Source organism: Carica papaya, chromosome 9 (assembly GCF_054855325.1).
Source record: "Carica papaya isolate Zhongbai chromosome 9, ASM5485532v1, whole genome shotgun sequence".
Lineage (NCBI taxonomy): Eukaryota > Viridiplantae > Streptophyta > Magnoliopsida > Brassicales > Caricaceae > Carica > Carica papaya.
In genome coordinates this window covers 31,817,568-31,833,391 of record NC_142317.1, presented here as the reverse complement: position 1 = coordinate 31,833,391, position 15,824 = coordinate 31,817,568, and the positions used below count along the sequence as shown (strand labels likewise).

The window sequence follows — 15,824 nt, the reverse complement described above, 5'->3', positions numbered from 1 at the left end:
CCGATCGTGCCTTGGGTAGTCCCGATACGAAGTCCATGGTGATGTGTTCCCACTTCCATCCTGGAATCGGTAAAGGCTGAAGCAACCCCCCTAGGCGTTGATGTTCTGCCTTGACCTGCTGACATACCAAGCACTTAGATACAAAGTCGGCTATATCTCTCTTCATCCCATTCCACCAGAATCGGGGTCGCATAGTTTGGTACATTTTTGTACTTCCTGGATGCATGGCGAACCTTGAACTATGAGACTCTGTCATGATGTCTCTTTTTAATTCATTGTCGTCTGGGACACACATTCTGTCCTTGAAACGAATCAATCCGTCGGCAGAGATCTGAAATTCTGAGTTCACTCCCTGTTCTGCATCCTTCTTGCGGTTTACTAGGGCGGGGTCGATTGACTGGGCTTCCTTTATTCTTTGGATTAACTCGGGTTGGACTGCTAGGTGGCTCAAACATGTGGCCCTCTTCAGATCTTGTAGTCGAACCTGCTGCGTAGCCCCAATGGACCTGCATTCCGAAACCATCAGATGGGCTAGGGTGCCTGCACTCTTCCTACTGAGGGCATCGGCTACTACGTTGCCCTTACCTGGATGGTACAGGATGTCACAATCATAGTCCTTGAGGAGTTCCATCCACATTCTCTGACGCATGTTGAGATCCTTCTGAGTGAAGATGTGCTTCAAGCTCTTATGATCGGTGTAGATCTGAAAGGTCTCTCCATACAAATAATGGCGCCAGATTTTCAAGGCGTGTATGATTGCGGCAAGCTCCAAGTCATGGGTAGGATAGTTCTTCTCATGATTCTTTAGCTGTCTAGACCCATATGCTATAACCTTTCCATGCTGCATCAGGACACAACCCAGGCCCAGATAGGAGGCATCACTATAGACTGTATACCCTCCTGATTCACTCGGTAGAGCCAGCACGGGTGCAGTAGTCAGTCGCTTCTTCAATTCGGAAAAACTCCTTTCGCAGTTCTCATTCCAATCAAACTTTGCATTCTTCTTTGTGAGTCGGGTTAGAGGGCCCGCTAGACTGGAGAACCCTTCGACAAACCGGCGGTAATAACCCGCCATCCCTAGGAAACTGCGAATTTCCTTAACTGTTGTCAGCCTTTCCCAACCAAGTACCGCTTCAACCTTTTCGGGGTTCACCGACACCCCTTCCTTCGATATAACATGTCCTAGGAAGGCGGTTTGCTCGAGCCAAAATCCACACTTGCTCAACTTTGCATACAACTTCTTTTCCCTGAGTACCTGGAGGACTTGGGCAAGATGATGAGCATGTTCTTCTCTACTTTTTGAGTAAACTAAGATATCATCGATGAACACGATGACAAATTTATCCAAAAACTCTCTGAAGATTCTGTTCATTAGATCCATAAAGATGGCCGGGGCGTTGGTTAGCCCAAACGGCATAACCAGGAACTCATAGTGTCCGTACCTGGTTCGGAATGCCGTCTTGGGGATGTCTTCAGCTCTCACTTTCACCTGATGGTAACCTGATCGTAGATCTATTTTAGAAAAGACCTGTGCACCCTGCAACTGATCGAAAAGGTCATCAATCCGGGGGAGAGGGTACTTGTTTTTAATTGTTACCTTGTTTATCCTTCTATAATCAATACACAGTCTCAACGTTCCATCTCCTTTCTTTGCAAAAGTAACCCCGGCACCCCATGGGGAAATGTTGTGTCTAATGAAGCCACTGTTTTGTAGCTCAGTGATTTGTTTCCTTAGCTCTTCCATCTCGATGCGGCTCATTCGGTAAGGAGCTACCGAGATGGGTTGGGTTCCTGGCTGTAAGTCTATGGTGAACTCGACCTCTCTGTCCCCTGGTAGACCGGACAGTTCATCCGGAAATACGTCTGGAAAGTCTCGGACTACTGGAATCTCTTGGATACAAACTTCCTTCTTGGGTTTACCTAGTTAGGGAAAATACAATATCAACGCACTGGGAATTAAGAAGAAAAGAATTTGTCATTAGGGAAAATCAGTACCGAATAATTTTATTAACTTGTAAATGGCTCCTCGTTGGGAGGATTAAATACAATCTTTTTATTAAAGCAGTCTATGGTGGCGTGATACGCCGCCAGCCAATCCATTCCTAGGATTACATCAAAATCCCCTGTGTCTAACCCTATCAGGTCTACCCTCAATTTCTTATCTGCTATCTCCACGGCACATGCCCTGTAGACAACCTCTTCTAGTAATGTCTCCCCCCCAGCGGTAGATACCAACAATAGTGAATCAAGTCTATCAGGTGATACACAAATTTTGGAAGCAAGAACATGTGAAATAAAAGAATGTGATGCACCAGTATCAAACAAAATATGAGCAATGTGGCCAGAGATAGTATACATACCATGTACCACGTCCGGGTCTGCATCGGCATCCTTCTGGGTAAGGTTGTAAACTCTGCCCTGGATTGGAGGCCTCCCTTGATTCTGGTTCCTAGGGCACTCCCTCGCATAGTGCTGGGCACTGCCGCATATGCGACAGGTGTTGTTGAGGCGGTAGCAGGGTCGGTCCCCATGATCCCTGCCGCAGTACTGGCAGGTCTTCCCACGAGCTGCCCCCATAGCCTGAGGAGGGCCCTGAACGGCAGGCCTGGGTCTCTTACTGGGTTGGACAGGCATGGTAGGCGCTGGCCTGCGGAGTGGGGCTGAAGGTCGGGAACTTCCCGTTAGCTGAGGGCGGGTGTCGAAGCTCCTTTCTATGATCTGCGCCTTTGCCAGGACTGCCGAATATGTCTCGAGCTCCATCACCAACAAGTGCTGTCTGATCGCCGGGCGGAGACCCCACTAGAATTTCCTGGCCTTTCGGCTCTCATCCAACAATGTCTCCGGGGCATGTCGGCCCAGCTCCAGGAACTTGCGGGCATACTCCGACACTGTCATATTACCCTGGACCAACTGAGCAAATTCCATTTCCTTTAAATGTTGGATGTGCTTAGGGAGATACTCCGCATGGAAAGCCGCTAGGAACTGCTCCCAAGTAACTGGTACAGGCAGGGTGGCCCGCTTGAGCTCCCACCAGCGTACTGCTTCCCCTACCAGCATGTAGGAGGCAATGGCAGCCCTCTGCTCAGGAATTACTCCCAAGGTCTCAATGGCTCTCTCAGTCTCCGCCAGCCAGTATTGGGCCTCTTCAAAAGAGGATCCCCCTGAAAAAGTAGAAGGGTTCAGTCTCCTGTACCTCTCTATGAAGCCGGGGTCGATCAAGGAGGGAGCGGGGTCCCGAGGTAAAGGGACTGGGGCCGGCTGAGGGTGAACTGGGGGACCCTGTGGTGGCGCCTGCTGATGGGGTGGGGGCACTGGAATATGCTGTGGCGGTACCTGTTGGTACTGTGGCTGTGGTACCGGGTCGTACCGCGGCTGTGGTGCCAGGTGGTACTGTGGAGGAACAGGCTCCTGCCGGGGTGGCTCGGGATCAGCCTGCTGTAATGGGGGCTCAACCTGCGCTAGCGGAGGAGGTCCGGGTAACTCCCTTCTCTCCTCTTGCCTTCGCTGGGCAGCTACGAGAGCTTCCACCATCTCATATAATCTGTCCAAATCCTCCCGAAGCGAATTATCTTGGGCCGCTCGGTTTAGTGGGGGCCTTCCTCTCCTCATTTCTGTGTACCTGCATTTACAAGGAATGGTTGAGTAACGACCAATCGGTGAGTATTTCTTTAAAGGACTATAGTGTAAGGGATGGGTCCGAGGAAATGCGGCTCTGATACCAATTGTAACGGCCCCGGAAATATTAAAATGAAATGAGTATTTAAATATATCAAATGCGGAAGCGAGATCAAAATTTCAGTTAACATCCCTTACACGAAAAACCAGAAACGTACTTAAAATATAAAAGATTAAACTAACTAAGAGAGAAACTCGAAAATAAAACTATGAGTATGACTACAGAGTCTCTAGGTATCCCCTTCGTCGTCCTCCTGCGGAACGGGCTCGGGAACCATGTCTTCCTGATCTGAAATGGTTAAATAAGGAGTGAGCTACACTAGCCCAGTAAGAACATCACGATATCTCACCGTCACGGAGGTAAAGGTGGGTAGAAAAACACAAAAAGACCAATGGAGCATAATTTACAATAAACTCGTTTATTAACATGAAAACCTTTACCATCCACTTACCTCGGTGGAATTTATGAAAACAATATAAGAAAAATAATAACATTATCACAATCATGGAATAATATAAGCTGTACAACATAGCACTTATCACGCATTTTGTAATTCGATCATTATACAACATATCTTTTTCTCATTTACCAGCCTACTAGTATCCATGGGGGTTCCTAGCGGTCCCGCTACCCGTTAACCTTTAACATTCATAATCAGTTTCCAGGGCCGTCCCCATACCCCGTCCGGTATGGGCGCCAAAACCATAAACCTCAATACCCCGTCCGGTATGAGGGTGAAACGGGCCGTCCCCATACCCCGTCCGGTATGGGCGCCAAAACCATAAGATCCCCATACCCCGTCCGGCATGTGAGACCACAATCTCGGTAGGGTTCCCTACGGACCCGGTCCGTCCACCATCTCCCAGGATATCTAGTCAGGCTGACCCCATCATACAATTATCAGTCTATACAATGTTTCATTTCCCTTTTTCCTCAATAAGCATCATCAATTCACATTTAAACAAGCAAATCGTAATTCATGCCGAACAGACAACATACAGTATCAGTTCTTCAGTCATTCAACCCATAATTAATAAAACAGTAATATATGCATTCGAAACTATAAAATGAACACATCAAACCCCATAATGCATTTAAAGCTGTAAAACAGGCCAAATAACAGTAAATCATCAATCACACTAGACTCGGGCTCCATTAGCAACCTTAAGCAATTTCACACATGCGTTAATTCAAGAAATACCGTTTTATCATTTTGAACTTTAATACCGTGATAGGAAATAGGGTGAGGGGTCCTTACTTGTTTTCGGGATCCGAATACGATTCACAGTGCGCCTGCAGGCCGTCCCTAATTTTCCCTGAATTTTTCCCGGGGAACTGAAACACACTAACAGTACCTGCACGTGTTCCAAAAAAATCCAAATTAGGCCCAGGGCCCCTTTCGGACCAAATCGCAACTCCGGCACGGCGGCTCCGCCGTGCTCCGGCGACGGCGCCGCCGCTGGGGGCGGCGAGTCGCCTCGGGTTGGCTGTTTTCGGCCGTTTTCGGCCGAATTCGACCACACTCGCATTGGTCCTTGTCAGAAAACAACCCTAGGGCCCCCGGGGGGGCCAAAAATCACGGAAAAGCAGAGCTTACCGGCGGCGGCGCTCTCGGGTACGGCAGCTCTCCGGCGAGGTTCGTGTTTTGGTGATTCGGCTTCGGTCAACCTGTAGAGAAAAGAATGGTGATCACGGTGATATAAAAATTGCATCGAACGGAGGCCGGGAAGGACCTCGTCGGAGGCAAAAACCGAGAGGGGCGCGGCGGCGCCGCTGGGTTTCGGCCGCGTATTCCGGCCGTTTGGCCGGGATTTCGGCCTCAATTTGGCCATAGGAGGAATCAGCGGAGAAAAACGAGTCGGGGATATGAAATTTACCTCGATCGGCGGTCGGAAATTTCCCCAGTGCGGCGGCGGGTGGCGGCAGTCGGCCTCTGGTTCGTCTTCTCCGGCGAGCGGCGGGCGGCTAGGGTTTTTGGTCTGGTGTGGGGGTTCTATTTATAACCCCTTGCCTTTTGATCACAGCCGTTCATTTCGTTTTAATCTGGGCCGTTCGTTTTTGATTGAATCTGGGCCGTCCGTGCGATTGAATCTGGGCCGTCCGATCGCGCGATTGATCTGGGCCGTCGGATCGCACCCACGCAGATCGCCAACGTGGCTCCTTTCGGAGTGACGCGGTCTTGCCACGTGGCAGGCCCCGGTTGGCCGGGACTGCTGACCGGGCCTGCTGACGTGGCTGCTGACGTGGCCCCCCCCCCCCCCTTTTTTTTTTTTTTTTTTTTTTTTTTTTCCTCCTTTCCGGGTGCTACACTAAATAAATCATATCAAAATAATCAGGATGTGGGTTGACTTGATAACATCTTCCATCTAACAAAGTTTTTGTTTGGTACACACACACACACACATATATATACACACACTAAACTCTCAAAGTAAATTAGAGATAATTTATTTAAAATTGTTACGACAATTATTATAAAAATTAATTATTTCGGGTGATTAAGGTTGAATTTTGCTTACTTATGATGAAAGTTGGGCACTTTATCTTAAGTAACATGTACTTCATAGTATAAAACTTAATTATACTAAACATAATCTTATTCGGGTTTGGTTCAAAATTTTAGTCATATTATTAATATCTTTTTAAAATTTGAATGTGAACCGTCTATTTAATATAGAATTATATAGTTTCAAGTATGTTAACAATATAGATTATCGTAGTTAATTAATTATATAAAAAATTATAAATTTTATTAATTAAAAAATTGTATTTTATTAAAATTTCTATTATTTTTTAAATTTTATTAAAAAAAGACGTCATTATATATAAATTACATAATGTTGACTAAATCTTTGTTTAAAAAATCGAATGAAACTTCATTATTTTTTTATGAACAAAACAAGTCTTATAACCACATCATATGTATTTAATACTTGAAAGAATAAATAATATTAATGTTAATAATTCCACATTATTGTAAGTTAAATCATTCTTACGACTACTTAGATTCCATTGATTACGTGCTCCACGTGTCAATATGGGTATGATCCATAATTCGAGAGTTGAAAATGTACATGATACATTCATAATGGAAACTCTAATTCTACGAGAAGCTAGCCATTCCTTAATACTTGTAAGTGGTAATACATAATTATATAAATACATATATATATATATATATATCATATGTATATATATAGGATTCCTAGAGTACATTTGTTAAGCAACAAGTTGTCCTACAAATTTTTTTTTTTTTTTTGTTTTAAAAAATTTCTAAATTCAAACAAAGACATTTGAAGGACCCAAAAGTCATTTCATTCCACCCTTTAAGCTAGTTGGTATTTTTATTTATTTTTATAAAAATATAGATTTGAGTTATATTGTTTATTCAGTAAGTAATTGTATTATTAATTATATTATTATTAGTGTTCATATAGTATGTAATTATTAAAATATAAAATTTTATAATGAATAAACAAATTTTAGATTATCTAACAAATTGCCATAATTTTAATCACATATACAAAAGTTAGAGTTAATTTGGGTGGAAGTAAAATAATGAAAATAATAATTTTTTATTGTTTAAATTTTTTATTAGATATTTTTTTTTTATATATAAAAATTTTATTTTGACCAATTATTTAACACGTTAAATTTTATTCATAAAATACAATGTATTAAAATAATAAGTTATTTAATATATATATATAATTCAATGTCAATGCTTTATAAAGCATTAAGACAACTATCCATATAATTATATTAAGCATATTAAAAAGTTTTCTTTTTATAACTTTCATCTCCAAAACCACCATCGATACAATAATTTAGAGTTCGAGTCGAAATTGCATATGTAGACCTTAAGAAGACGAAAAATGCGTTATTCGAGAGACTTACATTGAAAAAGAAGTATGTGTGTATGCCACTAAACAAATGCATCTAGGGAAAGTATGTGGCTCATATGGTTTAAAGATGATTCTCTTTTCTTTTTAAGCAAGATTTTTATTTTATTCTTTTTAGTAATATAATTGATATTATTTGTTGATCTCTTGAATAATCAATTTTAGTTTAGATTCTTCAAATTATACTTATCATTTTTGTACTTAAAATTATGTTTTAAAAATTACTTTTTGATTATAATTTTGTTATATAAAACATTATTTTAGTCTTGCCAAAGATTTTTCTTTTTTTCACATTAAAACTCAACATTAATAAACCTATAATAAGAAATAAATGTGATGATTAAATTGGGATTTAATATATGTTTTATGTGTTTAGTCATAAATGGGTATATTTTTAATTAATTTGTTATAATAAATAAAATATGAGGTATTAGTAGTGTTTGATTAAGAAACGAAATTAGAAGACGTGGTTAAATTTAATTTCCCTAACATCAAAGTTTCTTTAACAAATCAAAATCACCATCGCCATCATCAGCCACCCTTTTGTCACTTCCATTGGCCTCTACTATTTGTTTAATTAATTGGGTGTCATTTACCTTTTAATTAATTAACTTTACATTTTGATTGGATTACATTAATCAAATATTAATTAGCACTAATTAAATAATTAACCTTTTCTCTATTACCAACCCATCCCCATTTCAACATGAATGAATCTACCTACATATTTATATGTGACATGCATCTCCCTCTTCCTTGTTAAAATTGAAATTATTATTTTTTTTATAATAATCACCCACCCTTTTTATTTGCATACACTATGCGCTACGTTCCCGTGCACTAATATAAATATAAACACGTCACACACACTAATAACTTATTTGAATATATATTTTTTAATTGAATAGTTAATACTTTTATATTTTTTTATTAAAATTTAAATTTAAATCGAACTATACATTTTATATGTATTTTTATTAGAAAATTGTAATATAATTGATTGTGTCAAAATGGGTATGTATATGCATGTAATTATTAAAATGTATGAAGTTATGTAATTAAAAGATTAGTTACTAATTCGATTTTAAGAAATATTATACAACATATATACAATGGGAAAGAACTAGCTTTTGAAATATGGAAAATTAGATAGTATTTTGATTAAATTTAACAATAAATAAAATATTGATATCGACAAACAAGCATGAGAGCTATATGTATGTATATATATATATATATATATATATATATTGATAGCTTAATTACAACAGTATTAGGTTATCTTAAAAGTTGCTTAAAAATGATTTAAGTTGGTATCGACGAACAAGTTATAGTGGATCATACTTATTTGTTTTGTTATAATGAATAAAATGATAATAACATAATGTTGTGGAAATCAAGGTAGAAAGCTATATAAGCAACCCACAACATATCTATATATATATATAAACATACATATACATATATATATATTATGGGTAATAGTGGAAGAAGGACAAAAGTAAAAAAAACAAAAGAACTACAATATATATCTTATTGTTCTGCATTTGCCATTCTTAAATTTGAAGAAGAAACTTTTTCAGTGCTAGATAGAACAAAATTACAATATACATTAACATGTGAAGCAACAAGAAAATCAAACTCCCAACAAAACAAGATTACAAAGTGGTTTCCAGCTTCACCAGAACCCACCATTGAATTTGGCCTTCCATCTTTATTTTGCTTATTTATATATAAACTGCCAAAAACAATCTGCTAAATTACTACACAAAATACATACATATATATATTTATATGTAGCAGCCATGAAGAAGTTTATTAATAAGACCATGACCAGAAAGCATGATCTTGATCTTCAACTGGGATTCCAAAGTTACATGAAGTTGTGGGCGGGTCGGAGTAATCCAGTTTTGGGCAAATGTAAGCAGGGAAGAGAGTCTTGCTCAGGTTATCGTCTTCATCTTGGGATAAATCAGACTGGTCTGGCTCGAAATGAACACCATCTGTGTAATGTGGACTGTCTGAATCAAATATATCACTCTTGGCTGAACTAATCTCTTCTTGTTTACAGGCCTTCGATATTTCACCTTCTGAATTAATTGATTCAGCAACTGGTTTTTCTGGTAGATCTTGTTGAAAACTTGAGTTTATGTTTGTCAATTCTGAATTCCCCTTCTCCTTCTCCCTCTCCATCAACTGCTCTACCAGAAGATTTACCTGCAAAAGCTATCAACTTTCTAGTATTTCTCTTGTTCAATCTTCTAGGGCAACTTTTATTTTTACTTTTTGAGATTACCCATTTCAAATTTTCAGTTACTCAAATGGAAAAATATCATATCAGAACGGCTCCCCTAAAACCCTGCTTAATCTTGCAAGATCTTGACTGAGGTACTAAAACCCTTTCCATCAATTATTACCCACAAAGCTTGATGAAACAACACAGATATGTATATATATATATATATAGAGAGAGAGAGAGAGAGTGTGTGTGTGTGTGTATATTTCTTACTTGAGTCTTAAGCTTGTCCTTCTCTTTGAGAAGGTTATCGTAATCAGTCTTAAGGGTGTTATAACTAGTTTGTAAAGCTTCATAATCCTTCTCTAATTGCTTTGTCTTCCATCGAGCCCGGCGATTCTGGAACCAGATAGCAACCTGCCTGGGCTGCAGGCCAAGGTCCTTGGCTAGCTGAATTTTCCTTTCTGGTTCAAGCTTGTTCTCTACCTCGAAACTCTTCTCGAGAAATTGAACTTGATCTACCCTCAGTCTCCTCTTCTTCTCAGGTTGTTGGAAATACTCTTCCAACTCCTCTTCTATATTATCGTCCTGATCGTAACCCCTGAAAAACGACCTGCTTGATCCATTTCCTCCCTTTACATCTTCAAAGCTCATCATGGATCTTGAACCTACTAATCCAAAATCACAGTTTTCAGGGTTTTTTTATTCAAACAATCTCAAAAAAAAAAAAAACAGACATACTAACATGGAAAGTCAAACAATATAGTTAAATGTTTAAGCCAAAATAAGGAAAGAATTTACTGTGCCATAAACGGAAACCTCAGCACAGAGGATTCATTATAAACAAGAGTAAAAGAGAGAAAAGGAAATACCAAGAAAAGGAGAAGTAGAGGAGACAGACATGAAAAGAGGATCAAGAGATTCAGAGGAGGAAGGACCCTTTTTACTTTGAATCAAAACAGAGATATTAGAACCACCAGAACCACTGCTATAGATCTTCCCACCCGCCATATGAGTTAACAGAGAGAGAGAGAGAAAAATAAGTTTTTTCACTTAAGAATCAGCCATCACTGTAATACTGTTTTCCAATCAGCAGAAAAACAAACGAAACCCTGATTTCTTCTCTCGTTTTTGAGTAGACTAATCTAAGACTTATGGCGGAAAAAACTAGTGATGATGATCTCTGTTATGTGGGAAGTGTGCGAACCGGTGCAGCTCACACCCATCACTCAGTAGCTCTGAAACTGAATCTCAAACAGAGTCAAGAGGGAGGGAGAAGCAGTTCCCGTTGAGAAGAAAAATAAGAAGAAGAAGAAGAAGAAGAAGAAGAAGCAGAGGTAGGAGGGAGGTGAAAGGAGACAGAGAAAGACTTCTCCTTCTGGAGAAGCGAAGACTTGTTGGGGTTATAATAAATTAAGTTTCAGCATCTGGGCTTCCTCTATGGGGAGTGGACATATGTGTCTCCTTGTGAAGTTACTGTAATGCCCTTGAATGATATAATACATCACAAGCTACATATAATTTTACTTTTCTTAGACGGTATTGTTGGACCCATGTTTTATGTGAGAAAAAAATATTATGTTAATAATGTAATATTGAAAAATCTATATGTGATAGAAATATGTGGGGATATAATAATAGGACCAGTTTTGAGCAAAACTAACCAAATTTGAACATAATATGCCCTATGACAAATGAACCCAAATCTGCTACAAATTCGATGTGGGGTTTTAATTTTCTTTTATTTTTCAAAACTATACTGGATTTATAGATTATTGACTTGTACCCAATCTGATTATTAATAAAAATATAAATTATATATATATACATATATATACTTTAGTATTTAAATAAGTTTTAAATAAGTCAAACTCGAATCGATCATATTTTAGTATAATTTATTAACTAACCTATATTTGATCTAACTCAAATACGTTTTGATGCAAATAAGACTAAAAACACTTAAAATATTGAAAGAACATCAAAAGGTTACTTGAAGCAAATTTCAAATGACGCGAACACAAATAGAGTTTAAAACCTGAAAAATTTCAGCGGACCAGTAACAAAATCAAAGGCAAAGAAACTTAAAGAGTTGCTCCAAGTTTTCACTCAGAAACATGTGGATGATGGGCTGGTCAATTGTGAAATGTTCAAATATGAGCTTTTTGAATAGTCAAAATTCGTAATTTTCAAATGATTTGGGATAATTTGGGTTTATTTGAGTCTTATTGGTAATGGGTGAATAAACCTTGTGTATGGGCTGAACTAGTTGAGTTGTTTTAAGTATTTTGAATTGTTTTATTTTAGTTTGGGTTAATTAAGCTCATATAGTCAAGTGTAACTCATTTGAACTTAAGTCTTGTTTTAATGTTATTACAAGAATAAACCCATAACTATATGGTGGCATAAACAATTAGTGGTGTTGGTTAAGAAGATTGGAGTTACAAAGAGATACATAACAATTACATGCCTATAATTAACTTAGTTATTGTTGGAGTTACAATTGCAATTATCACATAATTAGCCTAGTTATTGTGGGAGTTACAATTGTAGTTATTATGTTGTAACATATCATTGTTTTCTTTGGCTATAAATACCAAAGGAACTCTTCTTTGTGGACATCAAGAGTTGTAATCAAATATTTCAGAATTGAGTTAAGAGTATTTTGGCTTTCTTCTCACTTTATGCACAAGGTGTTGATTTGGAATACAATTGTTATCACTTGTATTCAATTTTAATTTCCTATTTCAATTGTTTTTTGTGCTTGTTTGGATTGGGTTCAAGGGATATCATTTATCTTTTTTGGATTATATTTAAACCATTTGGGTGATTGAACAAATTTGATTCTTTTTTACTTGTGATCTAAATTATGTTCTAAACCGATTGAAGAGTTCTAATATTCAAAATCTTGGGGTTCTGCATCATTTGGTATCAGAGTCAGGTTCACCAAGTAAATTAGTCTAATTTGCTTAATTGTGCAAAACACACTTCAACTAATTCTACCTTGTGTAATTGAAACATCTGCTATTATTTTCCTTTTATTTATCTCATATAACATTCAAATACATTTAAAATTTAAAAGGGAAACTTGTTTCAAGTCTGTTTGTTTGGTTGAGATTGTTTGTGTAATTTTTGGGGCTGTTTGGAAATAACTCATCTCCATTGAGTTTGTTTTCATCCAAAACTATTTGTTTCACTTAATTTGAGTGTTTTTGGTGATAATTTGTGGTTCTATTAGAGAATTACAAGTTTCATGCATTAAATTTCTCATTCACCATTTTTTTCTTTCATCTTTAGTTTTCATTTAATATTTCTGCCCATTTGCTTCTTATTATATATTGAAGTAATAATATTGATTCATCGTTGCCTAATTAACATAAAAATTATCATACACTTATTTCTATATCAAGTGTGTGCTCTTCAATGTTTAGAATATTCTAGTTTGCTTCTAGAGTTGAATTCGTGTATCTTGTTTCTTTAGGAATTCTTTGTTATCTCTAATTAAAATTGAGTACATAGTGATAATTAATTGTTGTTTGAATTGACTATTTTGTATAAAGTTATAAAAGATTGCTTGAGTGGTAAAAAGTAAGAGAGTGCGAGCTCAAAAGAGGGTAAAAGCCAAAACTAAGTGAAACAAGAGTGCCCATACTACAAGAGTAAACAAGTGAGAGAGTGATTTGTGAGGTTGGAGTCTATTTTGTTTGTCATTAAAATTTCATATTTGAGAATGGAGCCACAAAGGAGTGAAAGAACATCAAAAGATCAAGAATTCATCTTCAAAGCAATGCAACAATAATTTGAGAGGATTCAACTAGCTATTGGCAACATGAATGAGAAACTAGAGAAACAACAAAGTGAGTTAAATTCCATGGGAGAATAAGCTTCCCAAATCAATCCAAGGGCAAAAAGACTTCCAACATCACCTTTTGATGAGGAAGTGGAGGAAGAATTTGATGACCAAGCTACTTTGGTCAATGAAGGTCGGAACTATGGTAGGGGTTGAAATGATCTTGATAAAAACATTGGGAGCATCAAAATGAAAATCCCATCATTTCTAGGTAAGAATTATCCGAATGCTTATTTTGAATGGGAGCGCAAGGTGGAGCTTATTTTTTAGTGCCACAATTATTCAGAGGAGAAAAAGATAAAGCTTGCGGCCGTGGAGTTTGGAGAATATGTCATTGTGTGGTGGGATCAACTCATCACAAGTAAAAGGATAAATGGAGAGAGACCTATTTCCACTTGGGCCGAAATGAAGGCTATCATGAGAAAATGCTTTGTTCCTACTCACTTCTATAGGGACTTATATAAAAAATTGCAAGGCTTTATACAAGGGAACAAAAGTGTAGAAGACTACTACAAAGAGATGGAGATAGCCAAGATAAGGGCTAATATTGAAGAGGATAGGGAAGCTACTATGGCAAGGTTCTTAAATGGCTTTAACAAAGACATAGCCAACATTGTAGGGCTTCAACATTATGTGGAGATTGATGATATGGTGCACATGACTATAAGGATTGAAAGAAAATTAAAGTAAAAGGGGAACACAAGGTAATTGAAAGGGTAAGGCAAGCTTAATAAATGATATGCAAAATGGGTGGAATTCATAGAGTCCTTCCCATATGTGATCCAATATAAGCAAAGAAAAGAAAATGTTGTAGCTGATGTATTTTCAAGAAGGTACAATCTTATCTCTACTTTTTCTATAAAGTTGCTAGGATTTGAGCATTTCAAAGAATTGTATGTGCATGAGAGTAATTTTTCAAATGTTTATGTGACTTGTGAACATGCGGTATTTTAAGACTTTTTTAGGCATGATAGTTTTCTATTTAAAAAGAAAAAATTATGTGTGCCTAATAGTTCTATTAGGGAGTTGTTTGTTCGTGAAACACATAGTGGTGGTTTAATGAGAAATTTTGGGATTGACAAAACTTTGAGCATTTTACATGAACATTTCTTTTGGCCTAATATGCACAAATATGTTGAGAAAATTTATGCGCGATGCATCTCATGTAGGCAAGCTAAGTCTAGAATTTAACCACATGGATTATATATGTCATTACCGATTCTTATACATCCTTGGGTTTGATATTTCTATGGACTTTTTGTTGGGTTTGCTAAGACTAGAAAAGGTTGATACTCAATATTTGTTGTTATTAATCGTTTTTTTAAAATGGCACACTTTATACCATGTCACAAAACATATGATACCACAAACATAGCGAATTTATTTTTTTGCGAAATTGTTAAAATGCATGGCATTCCTAAAACCATTGTATCAGATAGGGATGTTAAGTTTTTAAGTCACTTTTGGCGAGTTTTGTGGTCCAAACTTGGGACCAAACTTTTATTTTCTACTACTTTATATCCACAAATGGATGGTCAAACTGAAGTAGTAAATAGAATACTTGGTACATTATTACGTGCTTTAATTGGAATGAATGTTAAAACTTAGGAAGATATGCTACCATTTGTTGAATTTGCTTATAATCGGAGTATATATTCTTCTACTAGGTTTTCTCCTTTTGAAATTGTGTAAGGTTTTAATCCCTTAACTCCACTTGATTTGTTGTCTATTTCTATAAGTGACATTTCTAATTTTGATGGACATAAGAAAGCCAAAATGGTTAAAGCAATTCATGAAAAAGCAAGACAGAACATTGAAAAAAAAAATGAACAAGTAGCATTTCATGTCAATAAAGGAAAGTGCAAGATTTCATTTGAACCCGGAGATTGGGTGTGGGTTCATTTGCACAAGGAACGATTTCATCAAAACGAAAATCTAAGTTGGATGCTCATGGGGATGGTTCATTTTAAATCATAGTCAAAATCAATAAAAATGCCTACAAAGTAGACCTACTAGGTGAGTATAGTGTTCCGGCTACATTAACATATCTTATTTATCCCCTTTTGAAATTGATGCAGGAATTGATTCGAGGATGAATCCTTTTGAGGGGAGGGAGAATGATGCAAACAATGCTAAAAACACTCAAGATTCTTTTTTACT

The 15,824-nt window shown here is 37.3% G+C and overlaps 1 protein-coding gene across 4 annotated transcripts; it reads right to left on the bottom strand.

The window, feature by feature from the left end:
• Positions 1 to 9,168: 9,168 nt before the first annotated feature.
• Positions 9,169 to 11,194, bottom strand: LOC110819698 (homeobox-leucine zipper protein HAT5-like). Of its 4 annotated transcripts, none has more exons than XM_088210726.1 (3): positions 10,687 to 11,194; positions 10,088 to 10,485; positions 9,169 to 9,804 (listed from the first exon to the last, which is right to left on the bottom strand). In XM_088210726.1, the coding sequence occupies exons 1-3, from the start codon at positions 10,823 to 10,825 to the stop codon at positions 9,397 to 9,399; spliced, it is 945 nt and encodes a 314-aa protein (XP_088066852.1). In that variant the 5' UTR covers positions 10,826 to 11,194; the 3' UTR covers positions 9,169 to 9,396. The 4 variants fall into 4 exon arrangements, with proteins under 4 accessions (XP_088066852.1, XP_021904675.2, XP_021904677.2 ...); XM_022048983.2 differs by having other exon boundaries at positions 9,169 to 9,795; XM_022048985.2 differs by having other exon boundaries at positions 9,169 to 9,795; positions 10,088 to 10,482.
• Positions 11,195 to 15,824: the final 4,630 nt, after the last annotated feature.